This window comes from Furipterus horrens, unplaced genomic scaffold, assembly GCF_987537825.1.
Source record: "Furipterus horrens unplaced genomic scaffold, mFurHor1.1.pri manual_scaffold_11, whole genome shotgun sequence".
Lineage (NCBI taxonomy): Eukaryota > Metazoa > Chordata > Mammalia > Chiroptera > Furipteridae > Furipterus > Furipterus horrens.
The window spans coordinates 26,746,891-26,763,048 of NW_028327181.1; the positions used below are offsets into that span (position 1 = coordinate 26,746,891).

At 42.4% G+C, this 16,158-nt stretch overlaps 1 protein-coding gene across 6 annotated transcripts in view; it reads left to right on the forward strand.

Annotated features, from left to right (window-relative positions):
- The window catches only part of NTM (neurotrimin), a 941,188-nt gene that overhangs the window by 749,086 nt on the left and 175,944 nt on the right, over positions 1 to 16,158 (forward strand). For all 6 annotated transcript variants that reach the window (XM_090291030.1, XM_090291029.1, XM_090291032.1 and 3 more), the window contains exon 3: positions 1,574 to 1,806. In XM_090291030.1, the coding sequence (XP_090147156.1) occupies positions 1,574 to 1,806 (233 nt within the window). The remainder of the gene's footprint in view (positions 1 to 1,573; positions 1,807 to 16,158) is intronic.

A 16,158-nucleotide genomic window follows, 5' to 3' on the forward strand; every position in this document is an offset into this window, starting at 1 on the left:
CTCGTTTCCTGGTCAGGTCTTCCAGCGCCTTCCCCCTGCTTTGCTCTGAAACCACAGCGAGCAGTTCAGCAGCCGCTGGACCCCCGAGCCCAGGCGTTTCTGGCCGAGCAGTTTTCTCCGCAGGCGCTCTCAGGGAGGCTTCCCACCTGCGCCCGGAGGCCCCGCCGTGATCGGGTGACATTTACAGAAGTGCACGCACGAAGGATGCGCAGTACAGGATATCGCATCTCGAGAGGGACCACCTAGGGGAGCTGGCATGCTCAGCAGCAGCTCTGAAGCTTTTTATGGTCACAGACCCTTTTGAGAATTCGGTGAAAGCCATTGTCCCTCCCCACTGAAAAGGCCACCTTGGCATCCCGCGGAGCACACGCGAGCTGGAGTTAGACTGTCTGGCTGAGAGGCCTGACTTCACTTCCAAGCTCTTTACCCTGGGGCCAGTTGCCAGACCATTCCACCCCCGCAGTCCTGATCTGTAGAGGAGAGAGTGGGTAAGACCATCTATGTCACAGGGTTATGGCAAGAATCTAATGAGACAGTGTTCATGTTTACATGCTTTTTACACTGCAAAAGAATATATAAAGTTGAGGCACCATTATACACACGGTGCTACACTGCTATTTCCAGAATTATAGGTGGGGTCAGGACACGGTGTGTGTGAATGTCGCTTAAGGCCATAGAACATACCTCATGTCACAAGAGAAGAAAATGAATGCAGACAGATAGATGTGATGAGGGCTGGGTGATAGTCACTGGGGAATTTCAAAGGGTAGGAAAAGAGAAGGGAGCGTCCACATTTTCAGAACTCTAGATGCAAAAGTAAAAGAAAGGACATCTATTTTTACATGTGCGACCAGTTTTGAGATTTTGGAAAATGCGTTTAGTCTCACGATAATTGAACATTTCTGCCCTTGAATATAATGAAGATAAGTGGCAATGGCAGTGGTGCATATTTAGTTTTGACTTCAGAAGCCTTCTGTCAGAATTCGCTATTCTGAGATAAGGAAAAGAATGTTTAGTAGCGAAAATCTGGGTATCTGATCTAGCTCACATTATCTGTGTGACTCGGGAAAATGTTTAGTTTCTCTGTGCTGTAATTTCTTTTACTAGTGGAACCTTCCTCTTGGATTGTTGGAAGTATTTAATGACTTAAGACATCTAAAACACCTGGAAAGTAATCTAAGGGGTTACCACCATCCACATCATGGATGTCCTTGGGCAAAAGGAGGCTGGTCGTGCTGGAAGGGCCCACCCATCCGGTATGGAAGATGCCTCTGGGCCGTAACTCTGAACGGTTAGGACTATTGCAGTAACCCTGCCCTCAGCTGGTTTCAGAAGCATTGAATTGCTCAGGACCCAGAAGTCTGAGATATCCAATGCTCTAAGGATGTAATCCCATAAGACTTCTGCCGCCAAATTCCAGAAAACGCTATCCATGACAAATCAAACAAAGGAAATGTATGTGTATATACTGGGGGCGGGGATTGAAAACAAGGCATAAAAGCTCCTCCTTGCCACAGACCCCACTCTGATGGCTCCCACTGTCTCTGACTTACTCATCTGGCCTTCCCTCCAGGTGCACGATTGACAACCGGGTCACCCGGGTGGCCTGGCTAAACCGCAGCACGATCCTGTACGCCGGGAACGACAAGTGGTGTCTGGACCCGCGTGTGGTTCTCCTGAGCTACACCCAAACCCAGTACAGCATCGAGATCCAAAACGTGGACGTGTATGACGAGGGCCCGTACACCTGCTCCGTGCAGACGGATAACCACCCCAAGACCTCCCGGGTCCACCTCATCGTGCAAGGTAGGCGGTGCTGGGCTGGGCCATCCGAGTGGCAGCTGAGAGCGCCTGCGCTGAACGCTTGTTCTGTGATCCTCAACAGAAATGAGTTCTGTTTGTCCCATTCAGCCAGGACAACTTGTTAATTGTCATTTTGCCATCAGACGCTCAATTTCCAAATAATGTTCCCAATGAATAGGACTACGGGTCTTTTTTTTTTTTTGTTGTTGTTGTTCCAATAATATATTTTCTCAGAAAATTATCATCTAATTATTGCTTTCCTTGGCTTGTCTCTCCTCTAGATTTTTTTTTTTTTTTTTTAATGTTCCAATTCTAAGCTTGCTTTCTTTTCGGACTAGCATTTTAGGTGTGGCATTATACACCCGCCATGCCCTCACGCAGCCTTCAGAGAAAGCAGAGCCAGACACAGTTGTTCTGATAACCTGCTGGGCTGCATCCTTCACAGCACCTGTAGCATTTCCCACTTGCTTCATCTCCCCTTGCCTCCCTTCCCTGGGGTTCTGATACCACATCACCCCTCTGCTGCCTATGTCTCCATATTTTGGTATCAGCCGCAGCTTGTGAGAACTGCATATCTGTTCTCTTTTTGCATCTCTCTCAATTGGGTTCTCTCTGTGTTTCCCAGGCCCTGGGAAGGGTGCTCACCTTCTCCATGAAACAGAACTGGCCCTGGGTCATTCACACAACACATAATCATGTGGGCAAATTCCTAACTAGGGAGTGAGAACTCAGAATCAGATGCAGCTGCTTTTTGGCTGGGAGGCTTTGATGAAGTTACTAACTGAGCCTCAGGGCTTCCTTCCATAAAATGGAGTCAGTGTTATGAGGAGTCGTGGTAAGGATTGCATTCTACATGGACTAAAATGTAAAAGGCTTAGAAGAGACCCCGCAACATAGAGATGTTAAGTGTTAGCTATTTAAAAAATACTGTTATTTTTTTTTTATTCTCACTAGAGGATATTTTTTTTTAATTTATTTGAGAGAGAGAGAGAGAGAGAGAGAGAGAGAGAGAGAGATATTGATTGGTTGCCCCACATATACACCCTGACCAGGAATAGAACCTGCAACCTAGCTATGAGTCCTGACTGGGGATCGAACCTGCAACCTCTTTTTGGTGTATGGGATGATGCTCCAACTAATCAAGCCACCTGGCCTGGGCTACTGTTGTTATTTTTTAACTTTTTAAGACAGCTTTTACAGTGGACTAAATGCCTTGCTTTATTATCTCAGACACATAAGCTGCTGAGTAGTGTGGCTGCCTCCTCTGCCGCTGTTTCTTTCCCAGTCTGCTCCCCAGTTCCCTTCATCCAGCTAAATGGTTGGTTTGGGCAATAAGCTTCTCTTTCAGAGGCTTCTTCAGCTGCCCTTTCTTCTCAATGTGGCCTTGGTTAGAAAGACAAGGGCAGGAAGGTGGCTGGAGAAGGCAGAGGTGACCAGGCTGGGAGAAGGGGGGGAAGCTAGCTGCTAGACAGCAGGAGGGAGCGCAGCTGGGATCGTAGATATGAACATGAAGAGCCAGGGGCTGACCCGTGAGGCGGAGAAGACTCCACTGCAGTGAGCAGAATGTGGGCACACTGGCTCTGGTCAGGGATGATGCCGGTGGACGCTGGAGCCACTCCTGTTGTGACAGTGTGGTCACACTAAGTTGTTTTCTTTTTTCTTTTTTTTAAAAATACTTTTCTTATTTATTTTTAGAGAGAGGGGAAGGGAGGGAGGGAGAGAGGGAGGGAAACATTGATGTGAGAAAGAAACATCTATGGGCTGCCTCTCATAGGCACCCCGACCAGGGACTGAGCCCACAACCCAGGCACGTGCCCTGACCGTGAATCAAACAGGTGACCTTTAGCTTTTTAGGATGACACCCAACTCACTGAGCCATGCAGGTCTGGGCTAATTTTTTTCTTATTCTGTATTTCCAAAAGGAAATTATGATGGCTTGCTCTTTTATTTGTTGTCTAAATGAATAGTTTTCAAACTGCTGAGTGCAAATAGCACTTTTTGAAGGAAATAGAATGGCGTAGAAGGTATCAGAGTGTATTATAAACAGCAAAGTAGGTATTGTTACATAAAATTTTGTGTCACTGAAAGTTTTTAATGTAAAATACATTTTTTTTTTTATTGTGGATAGTTGGCCAGAAATGCTGGAGAATGACCTTCTGGGAGGGGTTTCCCTGAACGCTGCGGCGGCCTCATTCACAACCTACATCAGGTGGTGCATCTGAAACCATTTTCCAAGCCCCTCCCCCCATTACACATACCTATTGTTGAGAGCAGAATATCAAGTATTAACAAAGACACTGGGACACGACTATTACAGACATTTGTTTTAGGAAGCAGGACTGTTATGGAACTGGAAAATAGAAGCAATAGTGAAGGTTTTTGAAGCCTCCTTGAAAACAAAGACCACATTTTTGTTATTTTTTTTAAGCCCACACCCTCCTGCCCTGAGCACCGAGTGATTGCCTCATGCACAGTGAACATTTAGTAAATGCTTATGGAATCCAATGGCTGGAATCATGGCTCAGAGGCCTCACACAGGCTCAGAGAAAGAAAGCTGTGTGGGGATGGGGAGGTGGGAGGAGGCGAGGGGATGGGGGCGACATCAGTTTTCACTCATGTCCAAGCTAATGAAAAATGTCTAATCCCCAGCTAGGTGTTTCCGTCTGTGAGTTGGCTAGGTGCCCTCCTAGCATGACACACCACCTCAAGTATTGGAATCTCATCTCGGGCTAATTTTCGAATGCTGATGGGTGTATTGATCTAGAGACAAGCTGGGTTAAAAAAGGCACTGGTCTTGTACCTAGGCTCAGCCCAGACTAATCTGCTGTCAATATGCCCGGCCTCAGCATTATTGACACTTTAATGAATAGAGGACCATAGTTTTTCAGAGCCAGACTGTCCCCCCTCTTAAAAGCAATCAGACAAACTAAATAGAGCCAGACTGCCCTGTTTCTGTATTGGAAGGAGGATACATCACCATCCAGGATTAAAAAGTGTATGTATTTATCTTGGGATCATTTATTGTACTGAACATCAAGCCTAATTCCCCCAGCAGAAGCTGACTATCTGAATTTTGTTGAAGTTGCTATTTAACCCTGAACAGAATGCTGTTGGGATGAAAGTTAGGCATATTAAGTTTTCAAAATGACATTGTGATCATTAAACACACACATGCACACAATAGCAGCAGCAAGAAAAAAAAAAACTAAACTGATATTCTGCCCATGAGTATATGTATTTTATGTATATGCAGTCAGCTTTATATATAAATAAACCCACACAGAAGGAAGGTAATGCATTTTTATAGTATCATGCAAGCTGCTAAAGGCCTGGGATTGTGCCTTTCTCCTTACTATCAAATGCGCCTTCTGTCCCACTAGCTCTTTGCACTGGAGCTTGTCTGTGGCTGTGAGGCAGTAGGTGTCGTTCTTGCTGGCAGCCAGGGTGTCTGAGTCAGATCCATTGGCCCTTTGAGCATCCACTTACTTTTTCAAACACTTTTAATATTTAATCTTCATTGTATTTTCTCCATTACCATTCACTCGTCTTACACCCCCTCCCCCCAGCAATCACCACACTGTTGTCCATGCCCATGAGTCCTTTTGCCTTTTTGATCAATCCCTCCACCCCTCCCTCCAGCCCCCTCCCCAACTAGCTGTCATCTGCTCTTCATCTACAAATCTGTCTCTGTTTTACTTGTTAGTTCAATCTGTTCATTAGAGTCCACATATGAGTGAAAGCATATGCTATTTGTCTGTTCTCCAGGTCTGTCCATACTGTTGCAAAAGGTAACTGTTTTTCTTTTTTGCAGCTGAGTAGAATTCCACTGTGTAAATGTCCTATAGCTGTTCTTTCCACTCATCTACTGATAGACACTTGGGCTGCTTCCATATCTTGGTGATTGTAAATAACGCTGAGATGAACATAGGGGTGCTTATGTTCTTTTGAATTAGATGTTTTGGGTTCCTTCAGATATATTCCCAGAAGTGAGATTGCTTCATCAAAGGCAGGTCTATTTTTAATTTCTTGAGGTATTTCCACACTGCGTTCTACAGTGGCTGCACCAATCAGCATTCCCACCAACCGTGCAAAAGCGTTCTCCTTCTCCACATCCTTGCCAGAAGCTGTGTATTGATTTATTGATGATGGCCATTCTAACAGGTGTGAGATGGTAGCTCACTGTGGTTTTAATTCGCATTTCTCTGGTGATCAGTGACATTGAGCATCTCTTCATATGTCTATTGGCCATCTGTATGTCCTCTTTGGAGAAGTGCTTATTCAGGTCCTTTGCCCATTTTTAAATTGGATTGTTTGTTTTTTTGTTTTTATTTTGGTATTGAGTTTCAGAAGTACTTTATAAATTTTAGATATTGACCCCTTATCAGATTTTTTGGCAGACATGTTCTTCCACTCTGTGGGTTGCTTTTTTATTTTGTTGATGTTTTCCTTCATTGTGTAAAAACTTTTTAGTTTGATGTAGTCCCATTTGTTTATTTATTTTTTATTTTCTTTCCTTTAGTGGGGGAAATATATCTGATAAAAGATTTCTATGAGCAATATCCAAGATTTTGTTGCCTATGTTTTCTTCTAGTATTTTTATGGTTTCGGGTCTAACATTTAAGTCTTCAACCCATTTTGAATTTATTCTTGTTTGTGATGTAAGAAAGTGGTCTAGTTTCATTTTTCTGCACATATCTGTCCAATTTTCCCAACATTTATTGAATAAACTATCTTTGGCCCATTGTATGTGCTTTCTTCCTCTGTTGAATATTAATTTATTATAGAGGTGTGGGTTTATTTCTGGGCCCCCTATGTGTCTGTTTTCAGGCCAGTTCCAGGCTGTTTTGATTCCTATGACCTTGTACTATAGTTAGATATTAGGTAGCATGATTCCTCCAGATTTGTCCTTCTTTTCAGGATCTTTGTTGCTATGCAGGGCCTTTTGTGGTTACATATAAATTTTTGAAGTATTTGTTCTGGTTCTGTGAAATACATCATTGGAATCTTGATAGGGATTGCTTTGAATCTATAGATTGCTTTGGGTAGTGTTGACATTTTAATGATGCTAATTCTTCCTATCCATGCATATTCTTCAGTTTCTTTCTTCAGTGTCATAATTTTCCAGGTACAAGTCTTTTACATCCTTGGTTAGGTTTATTCCTAAGCATTTTATTCTTTTTGAAACAATTGTAAATGGGATTATTTTCTTAATTTCCCTTTCTGTTAATTCCTTATTGGCATATAAAAATGCAACTGATTTCTGAATATTAATTTTGTATCCTGTTACTTTGCTGAATTTATTCATCAGTTCTAGTAGTTTCTTGGTGGAATCTTTGGGGTTCTCTATGTACAGTACCATGGCATCTGCAAATAAAGACAGTTTTACCTCTTCCTTTCCAATTTGCATGCCTTTTATTTCTTCTTGTGTGATTGCTGTGGCTAGGACTTCGAGTACTATGTTGAATAAGAGAGGTAAAAGTGGACATTACTGTCTTATTCTTGATCTTAAGGAGAGTGCTTATAGTATTGCCTGCTGAGTGTGATGCTGGCAGTGGGTTTCTCATATATAGCCTTTATTATATTTCAGAATGTTCCCTCTATTCCCACATTGCTGAGAGTTTTGATCATAAATAGGTGCAGGATTTTATCAAAAGCTTTTTCTGCATCTATTGATTTGATCATGTGGATTTTATCCTTCATTTTGTTTATGTGGTGAATCACATTTATTGATTTGTGAATGTTGTATCAGTCTTGCATTCCCAGAATAAATCCCACTTGATCATGATGTATGATCTAGTTGATGCATTGCTGTATTTGGTTTGCTAATATTTTGTTGAGGATTTTAGTGTCTATGTTCATCAGGGATATTGACCAATAATTATCTTTCTTTGTAGCATCTTTATCTGTTTGGAATTAGGATAATGCTGGCCTCATAAAATGAGTTTGGGAGCCTGCCCTCCTCTTAAATATTATGAAATAGTTTGAGAAGGAGAGGTATTAGTTCTTCTCAGAATGTTTGGTAAAATTCACCTGTGGTGCCATCTGCCCCAGAACATTTGTTTATTGGGAGTTTTTTATTAGTACTTCAATTTCACTAGATATAATCTATTTTTCAGATTCTCTGATTCTTCCTGACTTAGTTTTGGAAGATTGTATGTTTCTAGGAATTGGTCCATTTCATCCAAGTTGTCCAGTTTTGTTGGCATATAATTGTTCATAATATTTTCTTATAATTCTCTGTATTTCTTGGTGTCAGTTGTTATTTCTCCTCTTCTATTTCTGATTTTATTTATTTGGGTCCTTTTTCTTTTTTTCTTGATAAGTCTGGCTAAAGGTTTGTCAATCTTGTTTATATTTTCAAAGAACCAACTCATGGATTCATTGACCTTTTGTATCATTTTTTAGACTCCATTTCATTTGTTTCTGCTCTGATATTTATTATTTCCTTCCTTCTACCACTTTGGCCTTAATTTGTTGTTCTTTTTCAAGTTCCTTTAAATGTGAAGTTAAATTGTTTATTTGAGCTTTTTCTCTTTCTTTCTTTCTTTCTTTTTTTTTTTTTTTTTTTTTTTTTTTTTTGAGATAAGCCTGTAATGCTATGAATCTCCTTCTTAGAATTGCTTTCCCAGTGTTCCACATAGTTTGGATTGTGTGTCCTCATTTTCATTTGTTTCAAGGTATCTTTTGATTTCTTCCTTGATCTCATTTTTGACCCTTTCATTGTTGAATAATATGTTATTTAGTTTCCATGTCTTTGCATGTTTTTCATTGTTCTTCTTGTGATTGATTTCTAGTTTCATAGAATTGTGGTTAGAGAAGAAGCTTGCTGTCATCTCAGTCTTTTAAAATTTATTGGACTTTTTTTGTGCCCTAGCATATGGTCTATTCTACAAAACATTCCACATGCACTTGAAAAGTATATAAATTCTGCCACTTTGGGGTGAAATGCTCTGAAGATATCAATTAAATACATTTGATCTAGCGTGTCATTTAAGGCTGCTGTCTTCTTCTTGATTTTCTGCCTGGAAGATCTATTCATTGAAGTCAGTGGGGTGTTAAAATCCCTGACTATGACTGTATTTCTGCCAATCTCTCCCTTTATGCCCATAAAGATTTGCTTTACTTATTTAGGTGCTCCTACGTTGGGTGTGTAAGTGTTTACTGGGGTTATATCCTCTTATTGGATTGTTCCCTTTACCATTACATTGTACCCTTCTTTGTATCATATGGTAAACTTGGTTTTAAAGTCTATTTTGTTGGATATAAGTATTGCTACCCCAGCTTTTTTTCCCTTTCCATTTGCATGAAATATCTTTTTCCATCCCTTTATTTTTAGTCTGTGTGTATCTTTGAATCTCAGATGGGTCTCTTGGAGGCAGCATATATATAGGTCTTGTTTTCTTGTCCAGTCAACTATCCTATATCTTTCGGTTGGAGCATTTAAACCCTTAACATTTAAGATAATTAATGATAGATACATATGTAGTGCCATTTTCTTGTTAGACTGCTTTCCTTGTTTTTTTTTTCCTCTTCTTCCCCTTCTTCTCTTTCTCCTCCTCTTCCTCTTCCTCCTCCTTCTTCTTCTTCCTCAAGTAAGCCCTTAACATTTGTTGCAGTACTGGTAACAAACCCCTTTAGCTTTTTCTTGTCTTGGAAGCTCCTAATTTCTCCTTTAATTTGAAATGACAGCCTCGCTGGGTAAGGTAGCCTTGATTGTAGGTCCTTTCTTTCCATCACCTGAATATTTCATGCCACTCCCTTCTGGCCTGAAATGTTTCTGTTGCATAATCAGATGTCAATCTAATTGGTGTTCCCTTGTAAAAAATTGCCTGCTTTTCTCTTGTAGCTTTTAGGATTCTCTCCTTGTCTTTAAGCTTTGTCGTTTTAATTATGATGTATCTTGGTGTGGGCATCTTTTGGTCCAGCTTGTTTGAGACTCTCTGAGCTTCCTAAACTTGTGTGACCTTTTCCTTCACCAGATTAATCTGGGAAGTTTTTGGTCATTATTTCTTCAACTATGTTCTCAATCCCTTGCTCACTCTCTTCTCCTTCTGGTATTCCCATAATATGGATGTTGTTATGTTTCACGTTGTCCAAAATATTTCTTAAGCTCTCCTCATTTTTTAAAGTTATTTTTTCTTTCTGCGGCTCTGCCTGGGTGTTTATTCCTACCTTGTCTTCCAAAACACTGATTCTATCCTCTGCTTCATCTAACCTACTGTTTATTTCTTCCATTATATTATTTAAGTCAGATAGTGCATTCTTTGTTCCTGACTGGTCCTTTTTTATGGTTTCTATGTCATTTTTTCATGCTGTTGAGCATCCTTATTAACATTACTCTAAACTCGCCATTTGATAAATTGCTTGCCTCCATTTCATCTAGTTCTGGAGAATTCTCTTGTTCTTTCATTTTCGGTCTGTTACTTTGTCTTCCCATTTGACTGCTTCTTTGTGTTTTAGGCCTTAGATGTTAAACTAATCAATCCAATCAGGCACTTATTCAGTCATGCCATCAGTGATTGCTGAGAAACAACTCTGGATCCTGGCATGCTGACCAAGTGATTAGCATGTGAAGATGAGTAAAAAACTGCCCTGCAAGAGTTAGTTCACATTTATCTGCAATGTTTGCCCAAATCACACACAGGAATTTAGCTTCCCAGACTATAGCAGATTTATGCTGGGCGCCAGCCTGCTGCAAACGCGCCTGGACACACCTGCAGAGTGGGTTCTCTTCCCCTATGTTCTCTGATGACACATTTTAATAGAACTCAGAAATGACCTGCACAGTAGTCAGGCTGGTCTAGCTACGTGGCAGCCAACGCTCCCAGCACTGCTAGGTCCCAGGCCATTCACCAGATCAGGCACGGGAGTGAGGGGCTTGGGCCTCTCCTTGGTTTCTTCTTCCAGAGCTTCAGTGGAAGCCTTGTCTGTGGCCCTTCCAACCCTCAAAACAGCCTGTCACTAGGGGCAGGTTCTAGGTTTGTGCTCTGTTCTCTAGAATATTCTTAAAATGTGCTGACAACACTATCTTTGTGGCAAAGGAAAAGGGAAATGTTTATTTCTTTTTTTTAGTGGGGCATCTCTTTTTTTCTAACTACCTAATGCTGTTAAACTATATCCTCCTCCTTTCTTTTCTTTTCTTTTAATTTTTTTCCTGGAAAGAAGCTCTAAGGCTACCAAAGGAGCCCAGTGGTTTCTAAAGGTCCTGGCAGGGCAGGTCCAATGTCTAGAGCATAGACCAAGGTCAGTCTAGCCTGGGCTCTGGAGTCACTGCTGTGGGCAGCAAAGGAGGAGAGAGGGGCCATTATGAAGTACAACCACAGGCTAGTTTCAAACCAGAGAGAACTCAGCTTGTTGCGGGAAGAAGGCAACCTGCTTCCGATTTGCACTGTCCAGGGTCACACGGCGGAGATGGGGAAGAGGCTCAAGGTTGCAGACAGAACCCAGTGATGCATGTGGGCCAGTGTCCTGGCAAAGCCAGGAATGGGGGCAGCCTTGGTGAGGACAGTGGCCCTGGGGACAGGGTGGGAAGGAGATGGAAGGGAAGGCAGTGGGGCTGGTGTCAACAGGGGGTGGTGACAGGAAAACTGAGCTAAGTAGGTACTCATCAGAGTGTCTCTTTAAAATTAAATTTAAATAGGCTAAAACAAAATAAAATGTAAAATGCACTTCTTCAGCCACACTAACCTCCTTTCAAGTACTTCAAAGGCCACATGTGACCAGTGATACTGCATGAGACAGTACAGACGTGGAACATTCCCATCGTTGTGGGCAGTTCTACTGGACGGTGCTATTCCATATAAGGAATGACCACTGTGGTCCGGCAGGAGTTAAAGAGAGAGTGAGTTTCTCAGACCAGAAGGCCAGGTGTAGTACAGAAAGGAGAAGGGAGTTTTGTAGAGATGATGAAAATAAGAAAAGATGGAGATCTTTTAAAGATGAGAATTGTTTAAGAAGATAAAAGACCAGTGTTCCTTTGTTCACCAGGACAGAGGAGAAGGGCCAGAGTCTGAAGATGTCACTGAAGGCAACTAGACAGCATTTGGGGCCTGGCTGCACGTGGGGCTGGGGGAGAGGCATCCATCAGGACATTTAGATTTCCACACTGAGGTCCTGGGAGAGGTTGAGACCCAGACGTCTACAGTGTCAGGTGGTACCACAACCTGTGGTAGCAGAGGTGGAGAGGTTCAGGTACCCTGACTGCTGGTTTCAAGATGCCTGACAAATGTCATTCAAAATGAGTTCATGAAAAGTAAGAAATACCCCCTGTGGGCTTGCACACCCACTTAGACAGCCAGAATATAATTTTTTAAGCCACAGTGAGGGAACTCTATCTAAGGCTGATTAAAATGTGGGTCCAGCGATTCCCATGCCTTTGACCCTGGGGAGTTCTGCTTTATGAGTGTAATTAAGAAGAAGACACTTGTGTGGAGTTTAGCTGTCTACTTTAGCCCTTCCTCCCTCTAGATCCTAAGGCAGGCTTCTCAGACTATCTAAACTGGACACATCCATCTCCCGTTTCCACATCTCGGAAAGCATCACGTGAATACAAAATTCCATGGGCCTGAATCCTTTGACAAATTAAGGACAGTGTGGAAGACCTCTCCCAATCCCTAAGTGGATTTCCAAAAGCTCCCCTGTGGAGATGCTGGTGCTGCAGAGACACCCCGGGCTCTTCACAGGCTCAGAAGGGCCCTCCCTTTCTAAGCAGAGGCTGGATAGCATACCTGTGGTTTTAAACCCGCTTAAAGATGTATTTGTGTGATAGACAAGGTAGGACGCAGTGCTTTAAAAAATGGAGATAGCAGTGTAATAGTAATAGTCACAGAAGTAGTAATAATAAGAAAAGCTTTTGTTCTCTTCATTAGTTCCCAGGCCCTATCCTGGTCTCTCTTTTGTCACTGGAGCCTCTAATCACCTCCTCCCTTTTGTTTGGTGTAAATGAGTTTTCCTGTTTCTTCCCAGGCAGAATTAATCTGAAAATCCTGCTATTGTTTGACAGTTAATAACCTGCTTTTTGGAGTCCAACAGCTCTGACTCTCCCGTGAAAGGGGGAGAGCGTGCTCCTGACTATGGAATGAGACAGGGGTGCGTGAAAGGAGCGGGGGCTTTGCCTGCATTTCCTGTGCTAGTGGAATTGTAGAGAGAAAGGGACGAGGTCTGGGAAATGCCCAGCCCAGGCACGTGACACCTGCCATTTACCTTTTATTATCTTCCTGTCCTGAACTCTCTCCTCTTATCCACCTAATATGTATAATTGTGTTTCTTTCCAATCCTGAATAATTAATTGACCTTGTCAAGCCAAACTCATTATTTTGATTAAGAGAACAGGAACAATAACTTTTAATTTGTAGACACCTACTCTCCATAGCCTCCCGTCAACCCTGAACCTGAATAAAAGGAAATTTGAAGCACAACATATCAAAGAGAATAATATGCTCTAATCCTTACATTGAAGGCAAATATTTCTGTCCCTCCAGCCACATCACCCAGAACATAGCATGCCCTCCTAGCCCTACAAGGTTCCCAAAGAGCTGAACGGAGCTTTGCGCCAACTAATTTCCACTCAGCCTACATCTTTGCTGAGTCCGTGGTAGAGGGAAATGTTTCTATCCAGTTCTGAATCAACAGAAGTCACCCTCTCACCACATCTGTGTTCTTCAGGTTTCAAGAGCCATGAGTGACAGCCAGCCACACTTGCCATTCCAAATCGCTTTCCCAATGACCCTCCTCTCCCTGCACTGTCCAAGAAACAGATGAAAATGCCCATGCAGCCTGGTCATAAGAACGTGCATCTGAATTCCACAAAAAATTAGAATGTTCCCCAGAGCAACCTGGAGAATGACAAGGAAGCCGAGCACTCTATCTAAAATTAATTTATAGACTTTAGACAGCATACAAATGAGGCAACACAGTTTTCCCTGGTCAGTTTTACAATTCCTTGATGCAGTTACTAACAGTGGAGGGGCAAACATTGTTCGTGGATTTAGCAGCATTTCAGTAAACCCACCAAAACATCATCTGTCTACAAAGCCAAGTAGGAGAGTCTATTAAACTAAAGTCATCTTAGCAAATTGCTATAATAAAAATCATATTGATTTAATAATGGCATTTTCTATGTTTTCTGGTAAAGCTGGGAAAGTCCTTATATTTCCTGAATAGAATAGGAAATCTGCAGCCTGGTGCTGCCTGGTATGAACAGTAAATGACTGTAGGTCCCCCTGTCCAAGCCATTCACACTGCTTATGGCCCAAAGGAGGCAGGAAGCTCAGGTGACTCTATTGCTTTGCAGCAGCCACGGGAGTTGTACAGCATCGCTCCAGGTAAGCAGTTGAAACTCCCAAGGGAAGGTATTTAGGCAACCACAGGATTCTGATCTCTCGGGTGGTTTTCCCCATGGGGCCTGAGCTGCCTCAGATTCCACTACCTTAGGACTGAGAAAAGTGGCTCTGATTCCTCCTGGATCATATATCTCTGCAGCCTCTGAGGGAGACATGGCATCATTTTATTTAGGGGGAAGGACCAACATTTTCTAAATGCTCTCCTTTAGACTTCCATCCCCATGTCCAAAGCCCCCTGTAGTTTATTTAAGCTGAACTTAATGAAGGATAGAGTTGTCTTTCTGGTCTCATGACCCCCTGGTACAGATCTGACTAATGCTGGAATATGTCCAAAACAACCTGACCACTGCCTTCCCAAAGGTTTCATTGTCTGCACCTGTGTGGACTGTGTAAGGTGATATGAAAGGCAGCGTCATTCATCTGAATGCCATGACTGGTACAGAAGATTCTCAAGTCCTCAAAGCCTCAAAAGTCTCTGACCATTCTCTTCTTGCTGGAATGGAAATACTTAACTCCTCAGGGCAAGGGAAGAAGTTGGTGACTAAATCTCTTAGTCTATTTGTTGTCACAATGAGGACTGTCAACTGACAAGTTTCAAGGCAGTAAATAGTATTCTGAGGCCAGGTACTGGGAGCACAAAGATTCAGATGGAGTCCCTGCTCTACCTAGCCAAAGACAATTATACGAACAGCCAAGTCTTCTATATGGTATCAGGGAGTAGGGGGCTTATACATATAAATGTTATGAATACACCAGATGAGATGAATTGAATTTAGCTGCAAGATTAGGCAAAACTACAAGGTTGCATTTCACTAGGGTCTCCAATGGATTTTTCAGAGGGGGTGGAAAAGAGCAATGGCACATGCAAGGCTTGAAAATCAGAACATGAATGAAATGTTGAAGGAAGACGAGGACTTGAAGTGTTCATGGGGTGAAATCACTAAATATGAAGCCAGAAAGATAGGCTACGTCGAAGCTGGACATGACCACTTGAGAAGAAGTAAGCCTTGGGCAATGTATCTGTTCAACACAGGCTTGGTTTTCTTTTATGTTTATTCAAAACTACCACTTCTCTTCCTCAAGGGAAGTTGCATTAGATTTCTTTGACATAGGACAAATATCCTGAAAGCTATCAGTAGAACAGAAAATGACAGGGATCGAGTGAAGAAAGAAGTATTGGAAAGAAAGCATATAAGTAAACCCAACTGCCTCTGTGCCGGTGTGTGGCCAGACACAGAGGGAAGACTGCTGAGGACTCCTACTACCAGGTCATTTCTCTAGTGCACTAAAAATATAGGCTTTATAATTGCAGTCCCATTCCCCTCCCCGCCCTGCAGTACGGTTAAGGTGCATGTCTTTGTACCCTAGCAAGTAGAGAGAGCACATAGTCCTGGGGCTTTTGGCTCTGTCATTAATGTGATGACTGCCCCAGAGAATGTGAGCATATTACTGAGGGCCACACAGCCGCAGGGTGGGAGGGGGGCATCCATGGCCCTCAGGCACCATGGGGCGGGCCCATCGCATGCAGCCACCTCTCGCTGCACCTGAGAGCCCACATGCAGATGAGGAGACTCAGTGTTCTGGATGCAGTGTCTCCAGGCTGATTTATTTAGGCTTTAAGGTGTCACCGCTTGGAGTATATCTTAAGACTTACATTCCCATTGAACATCGTCGGGGTAAATTAGTGTCTAACGTTGGCACAATATCTAATTGGCTTCCGCCGGAGTTGGTGGAGCACAGTGTTTTTCTTTTGAGAGATCTTCATTTCATGTTATTTGAGAAAGAATTTATTGATTTAAAATTAGGACAGTTTAATTTGGTGGCATGTTTTCTTTATGTCTCAATTATATATTCATGTCTTTGTGGTAAACTCAGCTGGTGGGGAGATTAAGAATTCAAAATAGAGGAATTTCACTTGGCAAATAGTGCTTTCTACTGTGATTAATTGGGAATCTGCTCGGTGAACCCGGAGTTGGCTCCCTTGGGGAATGAATTGCTTAGTACAAAGAAGTAA